General features: G+C 35.8%; 1 protein-coding gene and 1 long non-coding RNA gene across 2 annotated transcripts; both read left to right on the forward strand.

Annotated features, from left to right (window-relative positions):
• Positions 1 to 2,596: 2,596 nt before the first annotated feature.
• LOC139190628 (uncharacterized) lies at positions 2,597 to 4,156 on the forward strand. The gene is made up of 2 exons (XR_011574963.1): positions 2,597 to 3,096; positions 3,801 to 4,156. It is a non-coding gene; the product is annotated as an uncharacterized lncRNA (long non-coding RNA).
• Positions 4,157 to 15,267: 11,111 nt separating this feature from the next.
• On the forward strand, positions 15,268 to 21,597 carry LOC103423887 (phosphate transporter PHO1 homolog 1-like). The gene is made up of 14 exons (XM_008361964.4): positions 15,268 to 15,852; positions 15,962 to 16,262; positions 16,591 to 17,017; positions 17,104 to 17,152; positions 17,230 to 17,301; positions 17,692 to 17,821; positions 18,695 to 18,815; positions 18,924 to 19,173; positions 19,279 to 19,383; positions 20,061 to 20,105; positions 20,194 to 20,346; positions 20,440 to 20,718; positions 21,008 to 21,144; positions 21,286 to 21,597. The coding sequence occupies exons 1-14, from the start codon at positions 15,616 to 15,618 to the stop codon at positions 21,374 to 21,376; spliced, it is 2,397 nt and encodes a 798-aa protein (XP_008360186.2). The 5' UTR covers positions 15,268 to 15,615; the 3' UTR covers positions 21,377 to 21,597.
• The last annotated feature ends 41 nt before the right edge of the window (positions 21,598 to 21,638 follow it).

Below are 21,638 nucleotides of genomic sequence, written 5' to 3' on the forward strand. Positions count from 1 at the left end.
TTCCCTTCAATTACCACCACATTTGGACTCCCCTTGAGGTCTAGAACAAAGCCCATACATTATTTGGGGCGTCGGAATGGTTTTGGAGTCGAATCAAGAACACCCAAAATCAAGGGTTTTCAGTAGTTCGAGGGTGATTTGAGGTGTTTCCCGGCCGAATTGGACTTTGGACCAGGTATGAAAGTTGTTTCTCTCATTGAACTCTACTTTCCTGTAAAATTTGGTAATTTTTAGAGTTAGTCAGAAATTTGGGTTTCCGTTCGTCCGAAACCACCACCCACGGCAGCGCGTGGCCAGTGAGCCGATGCTGCCATTTTGTACAAATTTGGATATTCTAAATACGAATTTGGTATCCATTAGAGGTGATTCAATCATTAGAACTAATGTTGGATATTTCGTTTATTTGGAATATAATCAGAAATGGATTAAGATTGAATTGTGAATTACGAAAGGCTTGATCCCGTTCAATGGTACATAGGCACTCTAATGGGAGTTAGATGCAACCTTAAAAATAACTGAGATAAACCTTTATCGAAAATTTGGAAGAAGAAAAAGGATTGGGTGTTTAGTATAAATTTAACCTCTGTTTGGTCAAATAAATTTAGATATAGGTTTGTGAGAAATTAAGAATTTCTTGAATAATTTGAAGTAATAAATTTTTGTTGGGAATTTGAATTGATGAAAAGAAATTGGTGAATAAGATGAAGGTTCATCTTATGTTTTTGGTAAGTAAACTTTGGTTATAAATTTGGTATGTGATTAATAAATGTACATAAAGAATTGTGTTTAATGGTAGTTAACTAAACAATAGTTTATTTTTGGCCTACCACTGAAATTATTTTTCGAAATAAAATTTTCGAGCCGGGGCGTTACAGTCTAGCAAAAACGAGTTGGAAAAGAAACGCATGGAACGTTCCCCGACCAGAGAATACTCAGTGCCCAAAACATTCACCAAGTTCACAGTTTCAATCGACCAGATTCTCCGTAAGCTCAAGAATGAACCTTGGTTCGAACTGCCACCACCTATGAAGGGCGATCTTACCAGGCTAGATCAGACAAAGTATTGCACATTCCATCAAGGACCATGCCACACTACCAACGACTGCCTAAAGTGGAAGCAGTACCTTGAGAAGCTGACAAATGAGGGTCGATGCGACGAGTATCTTGACAGGTCAATGACACGGTCTACAAAATAAGCGAAAGCCAACACTGAACCCTCCTCAAAGACAATGAGAATTAATAGCATATTTGCCAGGTCTGAGCATTTTCAAGATACGACCAACTCTGAAAGAATGAAGCATTTGACTTTCATCAAGTAGCAACATGATGGAATGCTGGGGAAAATCTTCATCACCCCCTGAACCCCATTCAGGCTTTTCCAAATAAGTTTGAAGTCTCAAGCAGCTCGACGAACAAGACCTCGCAAGCCGAGGATTATCCAATTTGTTATGCAGTTTATACTTTCCAGCACAGTTGATCCATTTCTTTATTCTCAATGAAGATTCAAGAAGTTGTTCATAAGCCTGGCTTAACTGCTGTCTACAACAACCAGTGGCGGAGCCACATGGAGACCAAGATGGGCACAGGCCTATCCTGAGATATTAGTTTATATACCCTATCTGTTGGTTTTGTAACTAAAGAATTTGCGGCTCGGTGGTTGAAGGGGGTTTTGTGTTCCTGCTGTCAGGGGTTCGAAATTTGCTATTGAACCTCCTTTATCAGCAATTGTTTTTTGGTGAGTTGACACAGAACAAGGTTAATTTATGTTGAAGGAAAATCTCATAATAATAGTATTGAGCCATGATTTTAATTTTTTGTTTGAAATTAATGTTAACTTTATTGTTAATCTCGTAATAAGTTTTGTTTTTATGATATAATTATTTTAATACTAAATTTTTCATACATGTTAAAGATCTACCAGCCTTGTTTGATTAAAATTTTTCATGCCAATGCAAAAAATGAACCTTTAATTTTCTCTCATTAGTTATATGGCTATATTTTTTTGTCTCATGTTGTTTATATGATTTAAAGGCCCCTCCTAATTTGAATTCCTAGCTCCGCCACTAACAACAACTGCACAAACCCCTATCTGGGTCTGCTCTCCAGTGCGAGAGGATAAACTAATTACTCTCCAGTGCAAGAAGGTAAACTAATTCCTGGACACCCATCTGGGTCTGCTCTCTAATGCGAGAGAATAAATTAATTGCTCTCCAGTGCGAGAGGGTAAACTAATTCCCCGACACCCATCTGGGTTTGCTCTTCAGTGCGAGATGATAAACTAATTGATTTCCAATGCGAGAGAGTAAACTAGTTCCCCGACACCCATATGGGTTTGCTCTCGAGAGAATAACTAATTGTTCTCCAATGTGAAAGGGTAAACTAATTCCCCGACACCCATCTGGGTCTGCTCTCCAGTGCGAGAGGATAAACTAATTAATTTCCAGTGCGAGAGGGTAAACTAGTTCCCCGACACCCATCTGGGTTTGCTTTCCAATGCGAGAGGATAAACTAATTGCTCTCCAGTACGCAAGGATAAACTAATTCCTCGACACCCATTTGCCACACTGCCACGATGATTGCCATTTGGCAGCACCACCCAAGAAAAGACAAAGAAAATTAAGTTTTTCTTACATTGGTGCGGCATAGAAAGGATAAATAAATCAACTGAAGACGGTTCTTTGCACGGGTAAGCAAAGAAGAGTGCTAGGGGAGGGAGAACAAATATCCTCTAGCTTTCTCTCTTTCTTGTAGGGATAAATAATTAATCTCTGAAGTTGATTTAATCCCCTACTTAAGGTAGGCTTAAATAGGCTTTGGAGGCAATTTATTTCCCTTTCCTAGAAGAATCTAATTCCAAGTCCAAGTGGGAATCTACATCAAAGTTGGAGATCTCTACACATGTTGCCCTTTCCTGTGAGCAACCCAGCAGGTGTAGGGGCATTTGTGTAGCAAAAAATAATCAAGTAAATTATGGAGACGACACATGTACTTTTGGGTAAAAAGGACAAAATTACCCTCAAGGCACACCGGGATTCCCACGCGCATGCAACGGACAATAACGGCTCAATCAAGGAAGAGTAAAAGGTGATCAAAATGGTATATATTCAAAACCCTCTCATCACTCCTCATCAAATCCTCACTCAAAAAGTAACTCCCAATTTTCCTATTCAATTTGAGATTAATTGTTTGCAAGATATTATTTCACATAATATCTTGCAATTACACTCACAATTTGACCATATGTGGCCAGCCCTTATTCTCCAAACAGGGCCGATCACTCCCTTATAAATAGCCTATGTTTTCCCACTAAAATGCTAGGCCATTCTCTCCCCAAAAATTCCTAAACACTTTCTCTCTCGAATTCTAACTTTAGCATTGAAGATTTTTTGGCCAAAGCACTCCCCATTCATCGTGGGCGCGTAAGGCTTTTGGCCTTAATCTTAGGTGTTATTATTTTGCATGTGCATTTTCGTCAAAGGATAAGACAGCGGAAATTTGCATTCACAGTAGCTAGCATAGATACTTAGCACTAAGTAATACCTAAAAATGATTGACAGAGATTAAAAATAAAAGATCAAAACCATTGTGGATCAAAATCGTGTGGAAATCAAATTTAATAGTTCAAAAAAATACATGACATTAAAGTCACACCTTTAAATACATACATATATAGTTGGTATAATTTGTATTCCATATCTTAGGGTTTGGTGAGACCAACTAAGCAGCATTCTCTGACTGAGGAAATGGGGCATGCTAATAGTCCAATGAACTGAGACTAACTAATCAGTTTGAATCTGCAGTGGAATAATATTGGAGCATTTGGAAGTCAAGTTCAGGTGCATTATTGTTGTTGCTTCCATGTCGAAGTGATCTAAAAGGGTTTGTGGTTTCCCTGCGTATGGGGAGGGCAGTAACGAGTGACAACACACTGACTCTGCGTTGGCCTTTAGCTCAAGTGTTTGAATCCTTACAGACTAAGATTTGCCTCCACTTTTCGAGAAGAGAAAGATTGAACGTGATTCGATGAGTGATTTTGATTAAGACTTGTATAATTAGTGCTATTTTTTTTCTTAACTTTAAAAAGACGTTGAACATAGTTTTGTAAGGTAGTTGATAAGAGCTTCTATAATGCAGAGATACAAATTTGAGAGTAAAAGTCACACTTACATTTTATTTTACATTTATGGGAGGTGTAAATGTCAGAAATGTTAGTTCTACAACAATGAGGGAGATCTAAATTTGGAATTCCAATTCTGTTTATATATCCTATCTTGCTTATTCGGAAAACGCCAATCTCAATACATTTTGCATCTTTCATTAGAGATGCTCTAAGGCTAGGAAAATGGGGATAATTTGAGTATATAGAGCACAACAGATTGAATCTGATCAATTCACTAAGGCAATTCACCACTTGTAAAGTTAATACAAAAATTATTTACCTATTAAATGTTAATGTCCGTCATAATGATAACACTCAGTTTGGGTTTTTCTTTCACAATATTGTTTTATATGTTTTTAAGAAGAAATTGAGTTTTGAGAAGTTTATTGTGAAGAGTCCATACATTACATTAACACAAAGAGGTTGATTTTGATTTTCACTTTAGTTGCGGCGAAGATGTTTAAAGTTTACACTGACGGTCCAATGATTTTTATGTTATCTTTATAGATATTAACCTACTAATATATTAAAAGTGAACTCTAACCTGTCCTAGCTACTTCCTTTTTTATCTTTTTTGGTTAGCGTAATTTAATTAGCCATGCAACCTTTTGATTGTGTGGGGAAACGCATGCAGTCCATTACAGGAGTCGCAAGTTGCCTTTGTCAAGGTATCTGAACTTTTCTTTCGTAAAGTTGACTTGGTCTTTTTTGCCTTTTATATACAGATGAGATTATGAAGAAAAAAAAAAAAGAGGAAAACAAGTCAATTGTAGTTAGCGAGCTTCGTCACAGTTGTTCATATTTTTTTTTAAATTGAAAAGACTCATAAAGATATTTTAACTTTCCATTGATCACCATCGTGTGATTCACAAATATATTGATTGTTTCACAAATATAAAATGTATATTGATTGATTCATCAAGAAAATTAACCTTTGTAATTTGTCTGTAGGCAGCCAATTAAGTATTTCAATCAATATTATGGTACTGATTGCCAAATGTATCCACCTTGTCCTAGATGGAAATTGTTGGCCTTTTGAGGCCCTTGAGCTTAAATGCAAACAAACTAAATACATTAATTAAATCTTTTATTTGGTTTTCACTTATTATCTTTCATTTTCATATTGCCAAACTTAATACATTAATTAGAGCTCGTTTGGATGTACTTTTAAAATGATTAAAAGTACATATAAACAAACGAACCCTTAAAATGTGTGCTACTCTCTCTAACCTTTGACTCCAACTAATCTCAAGCTACTCTTAGCTAGAAAATATTAGTTGACAGCTGGTTTTTCTTTGAAAAATGATAACCATCTTCAATCCTCCCCTAAGCGTGTTAAAATTTCCCAAGAGAGAAAAAAAAGATGGAAATGGTAGTTCAACCGAGAACAAGATACCATTCAGCTGATCAAATTTGGATTTCCTAATGGATGCTTAGTCTGTATACCACTAATTATCTTGATTAAAATTTGGATTTTCTTGGTGTATATATGGTCTGGTTTTTTCTAGTTAGCCGCACAGGGATTCATACATCCTAACTAACCAATTCTGATGCTGGGTCCTTTCGATAATGGGCAAGTCGAATTTGATTAGCCACGTTATTAATTATAGAAATTAAGTTATTTCTCATGTCAGCACAATTTTTTCAGTGTACTCTAAACTTGGCCACGACGTTAATATTTCACTCAAATTATAACGTGTGGAGTTTATTGTTACTATATCATAGAAATGGACATATCAATCAAATAGTCCATTTATAACATGTAAAATGTTATATCACGCGACTTGTATTTCCAGTTCCTATCGCATGTAAGTGGGGGTTCTTCCATCCAGTGGTGGATGCATTGAGGGGCAAGGGGTCAGCTGACCCCCCAAACTACGATGAACGTCCATGGATACCTTGGATGCTGCCTTTTTGAAGATTAGAGTTGGCTTCATACATGCCCTCCAACTGACTTTAGGCCTATCAAGACTCAATGAATGTCCATGGATACCTTGGGTGCTACCCCTTGCATACATTAACAGTGTGCAATATGCTTTTCCAAATGACTTCAGGCCTACCAAGACTCGATGAAATGGCAATATACATGCTATTTATGATTAAAAAAAAATATTGTGCCCTGCGCGTGCTATTCTTACTGACCCCTCTAATATCATTTCCTGGATTCGCCACTGCTTCCATCAGGTAAGTATATCTATTAATTGCATGTGGTCATAAACGTCAGTTAAATAAGCATTCTATGTCAAATTACTAAATTAGTATTGAGATAAAAAGGCTAAAAGAGATTAGACTTTAGTTGATCTGATCATGATTGATTAATAAGCTAAACCATGCCGGAGAAACTACTAATTAAACTGCTAATTGTGGCAGTACAAGTTAATTTTATGATTGTGCAGATCGTTTTGGCTGATGAATCGTGCACGTAGAAAACATTTAAAAGGCGCATGCGTATGCAAATATCCATAAGAACACGTTAGTCATCCGTCTCTCATACATGATTCGGAGCCAAAATATGGATATCGGCATGCAATTATATTACGCGCGCTTATCCAAATTCAAGTGGTGGCAACTGACCAAACTATAAAGTTTAGAAGCACATGACCATAAAAAAAAATAAAAGAAAAAAAAGTTTAGAAACACACGACCATAAAAGGTAAAAGTTTAGAAGCATGATTTCAGTTTTTAGGTTCATCGACTAAACAAATATACGCACTTAAAAATAGGGAATTGTTATTGGCACTCCAAAAATCTCATTCTACACTCCAAACTTTTTATATTTGAAAAGAAAAATACATTTGTGAAGAGTGTAGAATGAGATATTTGGAGTGTCAATAACACTTCCCTAAAAATATACTGATTTTTATGAGTCAGACGTCCAAGCCAATCACACAAAATTGGTTTTTAAAAAGATTAGGACCTCTAATAGTAATGTACATCCACCAAACAAGCTAATAAAATGAAAATTGCTATATTATTGGATTGAATGGAAGAGACTGCAGGCAATATCCCAAATTCTTAACTTTATTTGTTCTAAATTCGACTCATGTGAATGGTGACTGAGTTAGATCCTAAATTTAATTTAAGTCAAATTCCCTACCCTTTAATGTACAATACCGTTCTATATATAAACTTTCTTGAGTACCACATAGTTTTGTTCATCTCAACTCAACTAATTAAATAGGGAGATTTAACTGTATATAGTTTTAAACAAACCTCAAACTGGCCCAATTAAGCCATAGTGGAAATTGTTCAAATTAGGCAGCCGGAAGCTTCTAATTCCCAATTATTTTATCTTCCTTTTCAGGGATCTTTATTTTGGATCATGGGAGCATATATATTTAATGGTCATACTATGCATCTTCTTGAAAAAAAAGCAATAATTAAGGGGTGCAATTTGAGTTGGGTCAATTTGAATCCACTCATGTGCAGTTCGATTTCAAATCTGATTGGACGAGTTAGAACGAAGTAAAAATCCACCCAACCAACCCGATCTCAACCCAATTATTCGTTGGATTGTGTTGGGTTGTTGCATACCCATGTCAACCCAAATCCAACCAATTTTTAGCTTGAATTTCTCATGCACATATTAACCCGTCTAATTTTATATTATATAAGCTAGGTACAAGAGCTAGACTTGAAGTTTGTCTTCTTTTTTTTTTTTTGAACAAACAGTAGTATCTACACTAAGGGGTGGGACAATGGGCTAAGCTTTACAATGGGCTTGCCATAATAATGTGGTTCAATTTCGTCTTTGACGATAATCGAACTTAAGACCTTTTACTTACAAGTGAAGAGAAATATCACTAGACCGTAGTATTAAGTGGCTATGCTTGAAGTTTGTTGTTTGTTTTCATTAGAATAATGAATGATATGTTGCTTTGACATTACATTTGGTTAAAACTTTAGTATTGCCGTGTAATTTAATTTCAACTTTGCATGGTTGAAACTTTAAAAATGCGTTACACAGTATTTGGTTTATCTTTTGTATAGATGATGATGTGTAAATGAATTTTAAATAGTTTTGACATTATCTGATTAAAAAATTGAGATTTATCTTATAAAATAATGTATTGCAACATTGAACTTAAAAAAGTTAGGCAAACCTGAACTCAATTTAAACATGAACCCAAACAAACCGACATGAATCTAAACCCAATCCAAACAAGAATTAAGAATGTTGAGTTAGGGTTGAGTTGACCATCTAACTTGCCCAACCGATCCGAGTTGCACCCCTAGCATTAGTCATATTCCCTTAATTAAGAAGCCGGCTCTTATCTAGTACTCAATCTATGCAGCAACTTATAATATCCATGTCAAATTATACTATGTATAAAAACTATAAACTACTTCTGGGGTGGACACTAAATATAACGCACGATTAGTATCTTGCTTTCAGCATATTATTCTGATGGCTAGAAGGAATTGACATGGTGTAGCATATTTTATATAAGGGAGATGCTAGAATGATTATGTACTTAAATCATATTTTGTAGACTACGTTCATGATGTGATGGTTGATATATAGTTGAATTTCTTCTTTAATAATTTAAAAAAAAAAACCCAGCAATCTCATTAAAAGGTAAACACTCTTAACAGTTTGAGCTACACAGTTTGTATATGCTTATTCAAACTTTATTTATTGGGATGAAATTTAATGAAGTACAAGTATAATGTATAGTACTTCCAATTAAACTTGGGCGACATATGGTACTAATTCATTAGGTTGGTAGTGAAAGAATCAGATTGATGACCATTTCCATTATTGTATTATACCTTCCCTTCCAACACTCTGGAAGATAATGATCCAGATCGATCAAGAATCTGAGAATATAATCCAAGTCAGTTTCTAGCAATCATAAACTGTTAAGCTTAATTAAATAATTAACTGGGGCTATACGTGTACCTAAGGCCATCTCTAAGGTCATTTCCAACCGAAGGGTCCAGATGGCCAGAGGGCCGAAAATAGCCCTAAAACCGTCTCCAACCGAGGGCTAGGCCAGAGGGCTCGAGAATCTGGGAGGGCTCCACGGAATTTCAAAGGGCCAAAGGGGGCTGGCTGTTTTTTTTTTTATAGTTTTGTTATTCCTGTCGGTTATAACCGACAGGAATACATGCTATTATTTAATATACTAAATAATGGTGTATTCCTGTCGGTTATAACCGACAGGATTTTTAAAAAAAAAAATTCAAATGAAACGGCTACTAGCCGTTGCATTTGATTTGATTTTTTTTTTTTACATTATTATTATTATTTTTTATTTACAAAATTTTTCATATAACTTCTATTTTTTCCTATAACTTCTATTTCACAAAATTTGGTTCATATTTTTTTTTAAATTCCATTTTTTTCCTATAACTTCTATTTCACAAAATTTGTTTCATATTTATTTTTTCCTATAACTTCTATTTCACAAAATTTATTTCATATTTTTTTTTAAATTCCATTTTTTTCCTATAACTTCTATTTCACAAAATTTATTTCATATTGTCTTTTAAATTCCATTTTTTTCCTATAACTTCTATTTCACAAAATTTGTTTCATATTTTTTTTTAAATTCCATTTTTTTTTCTATAACTTCTATTTGATAAAATTTGTTTCATATTTTTTTTAAATTCTATTTTTTTCCTATAACTTCCTAAGCCATTATACAACATTAAATTAAATTAAGTAACATGAAACAACATTAAACAATATGAAACAACATTGAATAACATTAACCAACATAAAAATTATACAACATGAAACTTAAACAACATTTTAGTTGTAGTTTTTAAATAATAAATTATGTTTGGCCCTATGGCCCTTTAGCCCTCGGTTGGAGACGGTTTTTTGTGACAGGGCTAAAACGAGTCATCTGGCCCTTTGGCCCTCGGTTGGAGACGGAGGCAAATATGGCCATATACTGTTCATTAAAATATTAATATCTTGGAGAATCTTGGAGGGCCAGAGGGCTAAAACGAGCCCTCTGGCCAGCCCTCGGTTAGAGATGGCCTAACTGAAGGGTCCAGAGGGCCAGAGGGCCGAAAATAGCCCTAAAACCGTTTCCAACCGAGGGCTAGGCCAGAAGGCTCTGGAATCTGGGAAGGCCCCACGGGATCGGAGAGGGCTGGAGGGCTAGAAGGCTGGCTGCTTTCAGCCAGCCAGCCAGCCCCGGGTTGGCTATTTTTGTTTTTAATGTTTTCCTATTGTTGTCGATTATAACCAACAGCATTAAAGAAGGATTTTTTAATACTGTCGGTTATAACCGACAGTAATAGTTATTCAAAGGCAATTTATTTTTTAATTACTATTAGTGTCGGTTATAACCGACACTAATAGTTTGAATTTTTTTTATTATAACGGCTAGTAGCTGTTGTATTAACTGTTTTTTTATTTATATGAATTTAAACTTCTTTTTTCCTTTTCATATGAATCAAATTTTGTTTCATATTTTTTTTCAATTCTATTTTACAAAATTTGTTTCAATTTTTTTTTAAATTCTATTTTTTTTTCTATAACTTCTATTTTACAAAATTTGTTTCATATATTTTTTAAATTCCATTTTTTTCCTATAACTTCTATTTCACAAAATTTGTTTCAATTTTTTTTTAAATTCTATTTTTTCCCTATAACTTCTATCTTACAAAATTTGTTTCATATTTTTTTAAATTCCATTTTTTTTTTCCTATAACTTCTATTTCACAAAATTTGTTTCATATTTTCCTTCAATTCTATTTTTTCCTATAACTTCCTAGGCCATTATACAACATTAAATTAAATTAAGTAACATGAAACAACATTAAACAATATGAAACAACATTAAATAACATTAACCAACATAAAAATTATACAACATAAAAAAAAAACATTTAACAACATGAAACTTAAACAACATTTTTAAAAACATTTAAAAACATAAAACGTAAACGCCTACTCGAGGCTTCACTTAGCCGTTGGATTTGAATTTAAGTTGTAGTTTTAAAATAATAAATTATGTTTGGCCCTATGACCCTTTGGCCCTCGATTGAAGATGGTTTTTTGTGACAGAGCTAAAACGAGCCCTCTAGCCCTCTGGCCCTCGGTTGGAGATGGAGGCAAATATGGTCATGTACTATTCATTAAAATATTAATATCTTGGAGAATCTTGGAGGGCCAGAGGGCTCAAACGAGCCCTCTAGCCAGCCATCGGTTAGAGATGGCCTAACATTGGATTTGATCCATAATAAGGTGGATTATTTCGTTAAAAGTCCGACATATGGTACCGGCAGTCACTTGTTCAGTTACACTTCACATACATCCATATCAAACTTTTCATTATAATTTATACCCAAATAAACTAGAGAAAATTTAGATGGTTCTTAGCACGTTTAAGAGAATCAAATTCTGCCTCAAATTTCAAAGCTAAGGGATGACAATGCATATGTAAGATGCAAAGTAATGCATATATGTAGGGTTAGGGTGCAAAGTAGAGCATATACTAGCAGCAACAAAATATTCCATTATTAAAAAAAATTACTGCCAAAAGTTCCATGGTGGATAATACTCCTGTACAATCCCCCCCCCCCCTCCCCCCAACAAAACACCCACCCTCCCATCTCTCCTAAACTCCTTCCGATCTTCGTCCCGAGCTGTATGAGGCATAAACTCGTCCCACGTACGGTTCAGAGGCTGAGGCGCCCTACCCTAGCAGTAATGGTGCGGCTTAGGTCAACCCCCACTCCTTACAAGCCAAAGAGTAGAAACTAGAAAAACGCTAAGGAGACTCTTTCAAAGTGAGACTTTCCATGAACTCTTTGTCAACTCACAGTTTAACGTCAATTTCTATGTAAATAGAATAAACATTGTGAGAAAAACATGAGGTGTCAGAGAATTTATGGACATTTTGAGAGTCTCCTTAACACTTATCATTGAACCAATATTATTATTGGTACTCATTGAAGTATATGCTCTCACTGAATCAGCAACCAATGCTTTTTGAAGAGATAACGAGGGATGGGATGGCATGGCTCGCTGAGGTGATTATTATTTTATTAAGTTATTGGGGGATATTCTTTTTTAACATGATTAATTTTCAAGGCATTTTTTCAGAGCCATAGCCAAGCATCGTATGCCTTAGAGAATAAATCATCTTGTTCAAATTTGAAAATCAGTTTTTTCTTTTGTTTTTTTTTTCTTTACTTGTTTATTATCATTACATGTATATAATTAGGACAAATTGTACGTCTAAAGGGTGTGCATAATTGAAGAATGGCATCTTATTCTGGAAAATGGGAAGCATATTGTTATCTACGACATGGATTTGATGAGCTCAACCTTGTGCAAAAATGCTCTAGCTGTTGAGGATTAACAATACATTTACTTGTGGTGAGTAAAAAAGGGTAAACTGAAATACCAGCATATAATTTTGTGCGAATCCGAATCTTGTGACATATCTGAATTTTTAGGAAACTTATAGCTTCATAGATAGTACTTACATGTTATATATAGTCACAAAATTTCTCCGAACAAATACCTACCAATACCTACTACAGTTTCGCAATTAGTCCTCTCTAAATCGGCAACCAGTGCCAAACTTTTTTGAGTAACACCAATTAATTAGGGTAAAAAGGCAGATGTTTTAGTTGATTAAAAGAAATTAACGGCACTCTCATGGAAAGGTAAAATTAATTAATTAAATCCGAATTGCATAGTCAAATATATATATATATATATATATATATTTTTTTTTTTTCTTTCTCTTTTGGCAATTAAGCTACGCATCGGAGAAGGATGATAATGTAATTAATTATGGAAGGGAAAGAACTAGAGATGAGTTGGGTCACTCTGCAAGGAGCATCCAAATATGCCATCCGAATCAGATCATCATTTCCAGGGATTTTCATTGGTTCTATATTCTATATACCTAAAGGCTTAGGTTTCATGTGTAACTTTCTTTTCTCTCTTCCCTTTAACTGAAATTCCACGTTGAGATGTATGCCCCTTCATTTTAAACAATTGTACCTAAATAGGTTCTAGGTTCTCATATGAAGTTATATATAAGGTAACATGGCCCTTAATAAGTGGATGTTCCTTGACTGTAGTTGAGATATGACATATCTTTTATATCGATGACACTAATATATTGTTGATATGATGTTACACTAATACGTTGTTGATACGATGTTACACTAATATGTCAATACCGTTGATACGATGTTAAACTAATATGTCAATACCGTTGATACAATGTTACACTAATATACCGTTGATACGATGTTAAACTAATATGCCGATGTCATTGATAAGAAGTTACATATCTTTTAATGACATCAATATATATTACCTTGTAAGCTTATCAATATAAGTCACACAGTTTAACTCACACTTGTCCCTCTATATATACATGTAAAAATTTAAACCAAAAATCTGGTATAATTTTGTCAATTAAGGGACAAAAAGTGTTTACACCAGCATAATATAACCACCATTTTTTACCAACAAAAAATAAACTTTTTGTATTGGTTGTGTAAGGGCATATATGCATGGAACAGAAGACAGAGGGGAGAACAGTGTGCTTTTGTACGGATGTCATAAGAAAATAAAAGGGGTATCTTTTCTTAGTGACGCTGTCAATTTTCCACAATTATACTGTTGATGTTGCAATCCATGTCTAAGAAGAAAAAAATGACAAAATATAATATTATAGCTAGGGCAACCGCTGTGGGTCTTTATTTTTCTAGTTTGGTGGGAGGCTGGGATCATGTTGACAAGTTGGCAACAATGGAGTGGATTTAGAACAAAGGAACAGAACATATATCATCATCACATATATGGAGCCTCTTATTACAATCACCACTCTACTATGGGTGAATTTGTCTAATGTGATTTATATGTACACATATTTATCGAAAAGAAAATCAAGTTACTGATTATTTAGCTTCATTTTAGACAGATAGTTATGCTTACCACTAGTGATTTACAGTTCCGGACTTTGTTGCCTCTACCCATGCTCATGATATTTCCTTTTGTCCTTATTATAGGTTTCATTGATCATTTGGTCATTATGGGTTTTGGCTTAGAACCCCCCCGGGCGCGGCAGCTTATAATTTTTTCGTATACTTTCCTTTTTTTATTTATTAATAAAAATGGTGGAGAAGGGACGGGCATGGGGTATCTAGGTGTAATAGTTCGCACCCTTACGGAAGAGGATATGTGCCTCGCACGCGACTATTGCCGAAGAGCTAATCTCTCCTAAGTCATTGAACTTATTAAAAAAAACCACCACCCTAGTAGTAGAGGTACTTGCAATTAGCTTAATTTGTTGATAATGTATTAGAGCCAGTGTATTTAGTTCATATCTTATTTTAAAATAATATCACAATCGTTTTGTTTAATATAAATCATTTTATCATATGTAAATTACGTTTCAAAATTCCCAAGAACCTCAAAGACCTAATTCATTGCATATTATGTCAAGCATCGTGAACATGTAACATTTAGAATACAAGATCTTCCTCCGTCCAAAATGCTAACACATATCTGCTACAACAATGGATTCATATACATTTATTTATTTTCATTCACCATTTCACATTGGTTCCAGAAATTAAGGACATAATTTTTTTTTTTTGGCATGTATATCATACAACAAAGTCTACAAGTTTGCAACCTGAAGTCTTTACTGTTGCTTATATTTGAAGTAACTTATATATATATATATGATCATGGTGATCTTGTATAAGATGATAATCTCTACTTTATATACTGCAAATAAAAGTATTGATTGCTTAATGAAAGGCAAGAAAAAATATTGAAACTCTAGTTAGCTTCAATTAGTGGACATCAGGCTGGTCTAATTGGAGCTAACCTTGGTGTGCTTATAAATATTTTAGCCAATAAGCTTCACTTTCACAAATAATTAAGCAGATCTTATGGGCCACTGCAGCTTCCAACTTCCAAAGTGTCTAAACTACCCTTTGATCATATGCATAATATTTGAGAAACAAAGGGTATTGGTAGTAATTAAGGATACAGAAAAGAAAAAGACAACAACTTTGCTAATCTTCCTTAATTACAAACTATGCCATCTTATAAGAGCCATTATTCTTTTCTCTATATATATATTTGAATTGGATTTGTTCCCCTCTCCATGCCACTCTAAATTCCCACCATTTTAAAATCTTCATGAGCACAAGTTGGCCGAGATAGTCGTAGCATCCGGTGGCGATTCGGTTTACTTTCCGGTGAAGCTAGTTACTATACCCTTTCAAGTGGAGGAAGCATATGGTGATGGTATAAAAGCAAAATTATCAAGGGATGTGTGAGAAGTAAAATGGGGTGTGTGGATAGCACATCCCATTTTAGAATGTGCTTTTAGAGAATTTGGTATGAGACATCGATAAAAAGTTCCTTTTTTTCCAACCCCCATAAATAACAACGAGAACTAGAGCTTCTTCGTTATCCTTCTCTCTCAGAACTCAAAACTCAAAGAGAGAAAATGGTGAAGTTCTCCAAGCAATTCGAAGGGCAGCTCGTCCCTGAATGGAAGGATGCATTCGTCGATTACTGGCAGCTCAAGAAGGACCTCAAAAAAATCAATCTCCTTGACTCTAACAACAACAAAAACTCACCTACTAATCACCAAAATAGCTCGTCTTTATCCAACACTCTCGTCACTTCCATTAGGAAGTTCACTCCTTTTGGCCATCCACATAGAGAACATGACCTCATACATGTACTCATTCTCTCTTCCGAACCCTATCATTATGTTTGTTTTCTGGTTAAATTTTAAATCATGTTTCGAATGCGTATGAATTAATGTGCGTCTTATAATTATGTACCAGGTTCACAGGAAGCTTGCCTCATCAGCAAGCAAGGGAGACATGTATGAGACTGAATTGTTAGAGCAGTTTGCTGATACTAATGCTGCGAAAGAGTTTTTCTCATTCCTCGACCTTCAGCTCAACAAGGTGAATCAGTTTTTCAGAACAAAGGAGAAAGAGTTCATGGAGAGAGGGGAGTCCTTGAAGAAACAAATGGATATACTCATTGAGCTCAAAACCGCCTTCAAGAAACAGCGCGGCAAAGGAGCTTTTGCGCTGAATTCCAAGGAGGATATTTCCATGTCAGTCTCCTTCACATCTGGTAAATCTTCAATTTCGTTTTAGTTTTCAGTCGAATGTGCAAAATCTGCATATACACACACGCATACATCGTACATGTTTTAGTTATACGTTTTGGCATATCCCATTTAGATTGTTTCTCTGAATATTTTTCTTCACTACCTCCTTTAGCAATGCGGAGATTGACTGTCGCTAGAACAAATGATCATTGTGTTCCATTTATATTATTTCTAGTTTGCTATCTATTTCAGTAAACGTACCTTAAATCGTTTCATTCTTTACCAAAATTATAGAATCAAAAAAGCGATTATCTATACTTAGTTTCTGATGGCTCTGTTTCTTGGATACAGATGAGGATTCTGTTAAGGATAAAACAGAGCAAGAACAGCTGCAAGACTGCACAGAAGACTTGGAGAAAAATGAAGTGGCAAACTCGGAAGGAACGGCATACTCGGAAGGCACGATATCCGGTGAATTGGGAAAATCAATTAGAACGAAAAGTGAAGATGGTGGAAAGCTAAGGAGCATGTCAAGTCGTTCTTTCAGCTTCCAAGGGAAGAACTTGAAGATAAACATTCCTCTAACAACCCCGTCGCGCACTTTCTCAGCGATCAGTTACATAGTTTGGGAAGATCTGGTGAATCAGTCCTCGAAAAAATGCGGCGCAGACAGTGGTAAGCTGCACATCAACAAAACTAAGTTGCATCATGCGGAAAAAATGATCCGAGGAGCTTTCGTCGAGCTCTACAAAGGGTTGGGATACCTCAAAACTTACAGGTAAAATCTTTTAGTTAAAAAGATAAACAAATTTGGAGTTGTTATTCGATGATGCAGGGGAAGCTTACGTGTTGTCAAATTTTCAGGAACTTGAACATGCTTGCTTTTATAAAGATTTTAAAGAAGTTTGACAAAGTAAGTAAAATGCATAACTTTTAATTCATCTTTTTGCTTACGTAATTAAATTGATTTTTTCTTCTTTTCTTTTTCAGGTCACTGGAAAACAAGTTCTTCCGATTTATCTAAAAGTTGTGGAGAGTTCCTATTTCAACAGCTCAGATAAGGTACTTGACAAACCCTAATTTTTTGAATTTTCGAAGAATAACATCAACAATCAAGCTTTATTCCACTAAGTAGAGTAGGCTGTATGAATCCTAAAACGTCTTCGAACACTAAGTAAATATCTGATTCCCATCATGCTCGCTATGTTTTAGTAAATTTTTGCATGATCTTTTGATTGGATCATGTTCAAATGTTGGCCACTTTCTGTCATTTCGTCCAAATATTTTCCCGACAATTTCAAGTGGCCATTGATCCTGCAGTTTGTGACTGCACAATGGATGCCATTAAATTCGTAAAAATCGAACCCAGATATGCTTGTCTGATACGGAAACTGGCAAAAGTTAACTTTGCAGGTCAATAGTATTTTTGCTTATTAGTTTAAAAAATGACAGGTGATGAACTTAGGAGATGAAGTTGAGGAGCTTTTCACCAAACACTTCGCTGAAGAAGACCGGCGAAAGGCCATAAAGTATCTTAAACCGACTGAGCGTAAAGAATCACATTCTGTAACATTTTTCATTGGTAAGTACAATTTTTTTGTGAAAAGTGACCACAAGGGGTATGTTATGCCAAATTACAACAAACTTGGATGAACATTATTTTAAAGATAAAAATTAAAGTACCTAAGTGGTTCTCCTTTACGCAACTTTAGCCCTGGAGCTTAAAAGTTTGTTCATTTTGTGGAGAGATTTTTTCGTGTGTCAGGAAATAGTTCAATACGTTAAGTGTCATAATACAATTATTTAAAAAATTCAAGTTTCAAACTAATTATATTACTACATTTGCGTACCAACCGCGTACTCAATACCATTGAAAATTCTCCATTTTGTGACCATACAAGATTAAGAAACCAAAAGTGTACGGACCCAATAGGCCACTAGGGTTTTGAAACACAAGGCTGTGCCTTGTCCACTTTTTGGGTGGGAAATAAAGCATAGGTCGCTACTGCCATTGTTATTTTTTGGACAACTTTTTTATTGTACGAAGGTAGAACCCTAAAAAGGGACATCAACATCTAGACTCTAGAGGGCAGCAAGATTTTATTTCCTCGGTGCGGAACGGAGCTACTCGCATGTACACTGCTTAATAACCCACAAGTCTTCAAGGTTAGTCCGAGTGGTGAGAGAGAACAAGGTAATTAGTTCGGATCAGAGTAGATTCAATCTTTAGAAATTAATTTTCGAGTAAAAATCATAATATCGAACGGGAATATTTGGTAATGATATTTGTTTTTTTGCCTAGCAAAAAAAGAAGTGGAACACAAAATATAGGTTGCATTACATTGTGAACGTTTCTACTCATACATGATATATGAACTTGATAAATATGTGTGACACATTGGACTGCAATGACTAACTACTCAGGTGACTCATCTTCTTTAATTATAATTATCAGGTTTATTTACGGGATGTTTTATCGCACTCTTAACTGGATATGTCATTATGGCTCATATAACGGGATTGTACAAACGGCAGCCAAATTCAGTCTACATGGAAACTGCCTACCCTGTACTTAGGTAAGCATTGCTGCAAATAATTTGAACAGAGTCTTAAAAAATGTTTGATACTTCGATGTAAACAAGGAGAGGCTAGAGAACTAAACTCTTTTTGTTTTGTTTTTGCAGCATGTTCAGCCTACTGTTTCTACACTTCTTCTTATACGGCTGCAACATTTTTGCGTGGAGAAAGGCGCGTATAAATTACAGTTTCATCTTTGAACTGTCCCAGACGAAGGAGCTAAAGTACAGAGATGTATTCTTGATCTGCACCATGTCGTTGACTACGGTGGTCGGAGTCATGTGTGTTCATTTGTTACTGCTAACAAAAGGCTACTCATATGCCCAAGTTCAAGCAATTCCTGGCCTTCTTTTGTTGGTAAATTCTTCAACTCATGACATGATAAATCATAAAAGGAAGATCAAATAATCCATATGTACAGTAAATATTAATCAGGTTTTAACTTTTCTTCTACATGTGCAGGTGTTTTTACTACTACTTGTGTGCCCCTTCAACATCATTTACCGATCAACCCGTTTCCGCCTTCTTCGTGTCCTAAGAAATATCATTCTGTCGCCTCTGTACAAGGTACTTGTGGAAATTTTTTAGGTCGACAGGCCGAGGACCCGCTCCAACAACACCGATAATGTCCTCACTTAACTACCTACACAATCCTCAAGTGTGGGGTTATATCACAAAAGGCCTCGATGTTAGTTAGAGTGGGGTCTATATAAATGGGTTTTTGCCCTTTCCTCTGTCCGATGTGGGACAGAATGGGGTTCTAACACTCCTCCCCTGCACGTGAGACCCCATTTATGGGCCACACTGGGGTCTCACGTGAAATTCCACACATCGGCAACCACGTGGAGCCATGTCGGGACTCACCCAATCGCGCGGGACCAATGGGGACCCACCCAATCACGTGGCAGTATGGGCCTGCCCCTTGGCTCTGATACCATGTGGAAATTTTTCAGGTTGACGGGCCGATGGCCCACTCCAACAGCACCGATACTGTCCTCACTTAACCACCTACATAATCCTCAGGTGTGAGGTTTTATCACAAAAGGTTTCGGTGTTAGTTAGAGCAGGGTAATTCTATATAAATGGGTTTTTGCCCTTTCCTCTGTCCGATGTGGGACAGAATGGGGTTCTAACAGTACTGCATCTCTTCAACATGATTAAAACAAAACATTTTTAGTAACAGCTAAAACCATATTAGACCAATTAAATCATGTTTCTAATTAGTTTCTGTTTGCTGTCTGCAGGTTGTCATGCTGGACTTCTTCATGGCAGATCAACTTTGTAGTCAGGTATCATTCAGCGCCAAATCAAATATATTCGTTCCTCAAGTTATAAACTTTTCCGATTCGTCATAACAATAGATTTATCTGTATTCAGGTTCCGATGCTTAGGAACCTCGAGTATGTGGCGTGTTACTACATAACCGGAAGCTACAAAACTCAGGACTATGGCTACTGCATGAGGGCGGGGCATTACCGAGATCTTGCCTATGCCGTGTCCTTCCTACCTTATTACTGGAGAGCAATGCAGGTATACAAATTAGGCTCTTCGGCCATCTGCTATAATCTTTACCGTCTCTTTTCTTCGACATCTGACAAAGATTTTGTTAAATTGGATTTTCAGTGTGCTCGGCGGTGGTTTGATGAGGGACACACAAGCCACCTTGTGAATCTAGGCAAATATGTGTCAGCAATGTTAGCAGCAGTAGCTAAAGTAGCTTATGAGAAAGAAAGGAGCATTGGATGGCTCTGTCTTGTCGTGATCATATCAACTTTCGCAACAATTTACCAATTGTATTGGGACTTTGTAAAGGATTGGGGTTTGCTACAAATGAATTCCAAGAATCCTTTGCTTAGGAACGAATTAATGATTCGCCGAAAGTTCATATACTACATCTCAATGGTAATTGCCATGTCCCCCTCAAACAAATCACAAATTTGGAGAACAAGATTTTTCTTGTGTGGCAAGCAACCGAGAATGAACTTATTCTCGAAATAAAATTCTGGTAAATGTCATGATAAAAGATTCCCAGTCTATTCAAAGAGGACAACATGACAGCAAAGGATTAGATGTTGTCTGAGAAGTTGCACGCACATCATCGAAACAAATTTTGTGTTTTCTTTCTAGGTTATAAATTTTATCGGGTTTCAAATCCGGTGTTTGACGAATGTTTTGGATGCTATATCTGCAGGGATTGAACCTTATTCTCAGGCTAGCTTGGATGCAAACTGTTCTCCATTCAAGTTTTGGACATGTAGATTACAGGGTAACCGGGCTGTTTTTGGCAGCTCTTGAAGTCATCAGAAGAGGGTTGTGGAACTTTTTCAGGTAAAGAAAAACCCTTAAATTCCTACGATTCTTATTCTTTTCAGTCTACATCTGCAGCCATATGCAGAATTTGACATGAAACTGAAATTACCCTTTTTCGATTTCAATATCTCTAACGCACGATATGTTCGAATGGTTCAGGTTAGAGAATGAGCATCTGAATAATGCAGGCAAGTTTAGAGCAGTTAAGACAGTACCACTGCCTTTTCATGAAGTGGATGATCAGGACTGACGCCCCCATTGGCAACAGTTGCATATAGAATTCGATGTTTAGGCGTTTTCAGAACAAATGTTTCCAAGAGGAGGAATCTTGTTGAAAGCTCATTCCAAAGTTGGTGTAATAAGACACATCAACTGTGTAATCTCTTTTGGTTCGATCGGGAGAACATTTGTTCATACTTGTACATAGAAAGAATTCCTTCATCAATGAAAGGAAAAGAAAATTGATGCAAAGTGCATATACATTAGTACTGCACAGTTCACTTCACTCATTG

This window comes from Malus domestica, chromosome 13 (assembly GCF_042453785.1).
Source record: "Malus domestica chromosome 13, GDT2T_hap1".
NCBI classification, from domain to species: Eukaryota; Viridiplantae; Streptophyta; class Magnoliopsida; order Rosales; family Rosaceae; genus Malus; species Malus domestica.

Bases quoted from the DNA above. Each gene is read 5' to 3' on its own strand.
- LOC103423887 (XM_008361964.4), top strand. From the start codon at position 15,616: ATGGTGAAGTTCTCCAAGCAATTCGAAGGGCAGCTCGTCCCTGAATGG. The intron at 17,302-17,691 runs GTACTTGACAAA...AAAAAATGACAG, and splicing joins ATTTCAACAGCTCAGATAAG to GTGATGAACTTAGGAGATGA. The intron at 19,384-20,060 runs GTACTTGTGGAA...TGCTGTCTGCAG, and splicing joins TTCTGTCGCCTCTGTACAAG to GTTGTCATGCTGGACTTCTT.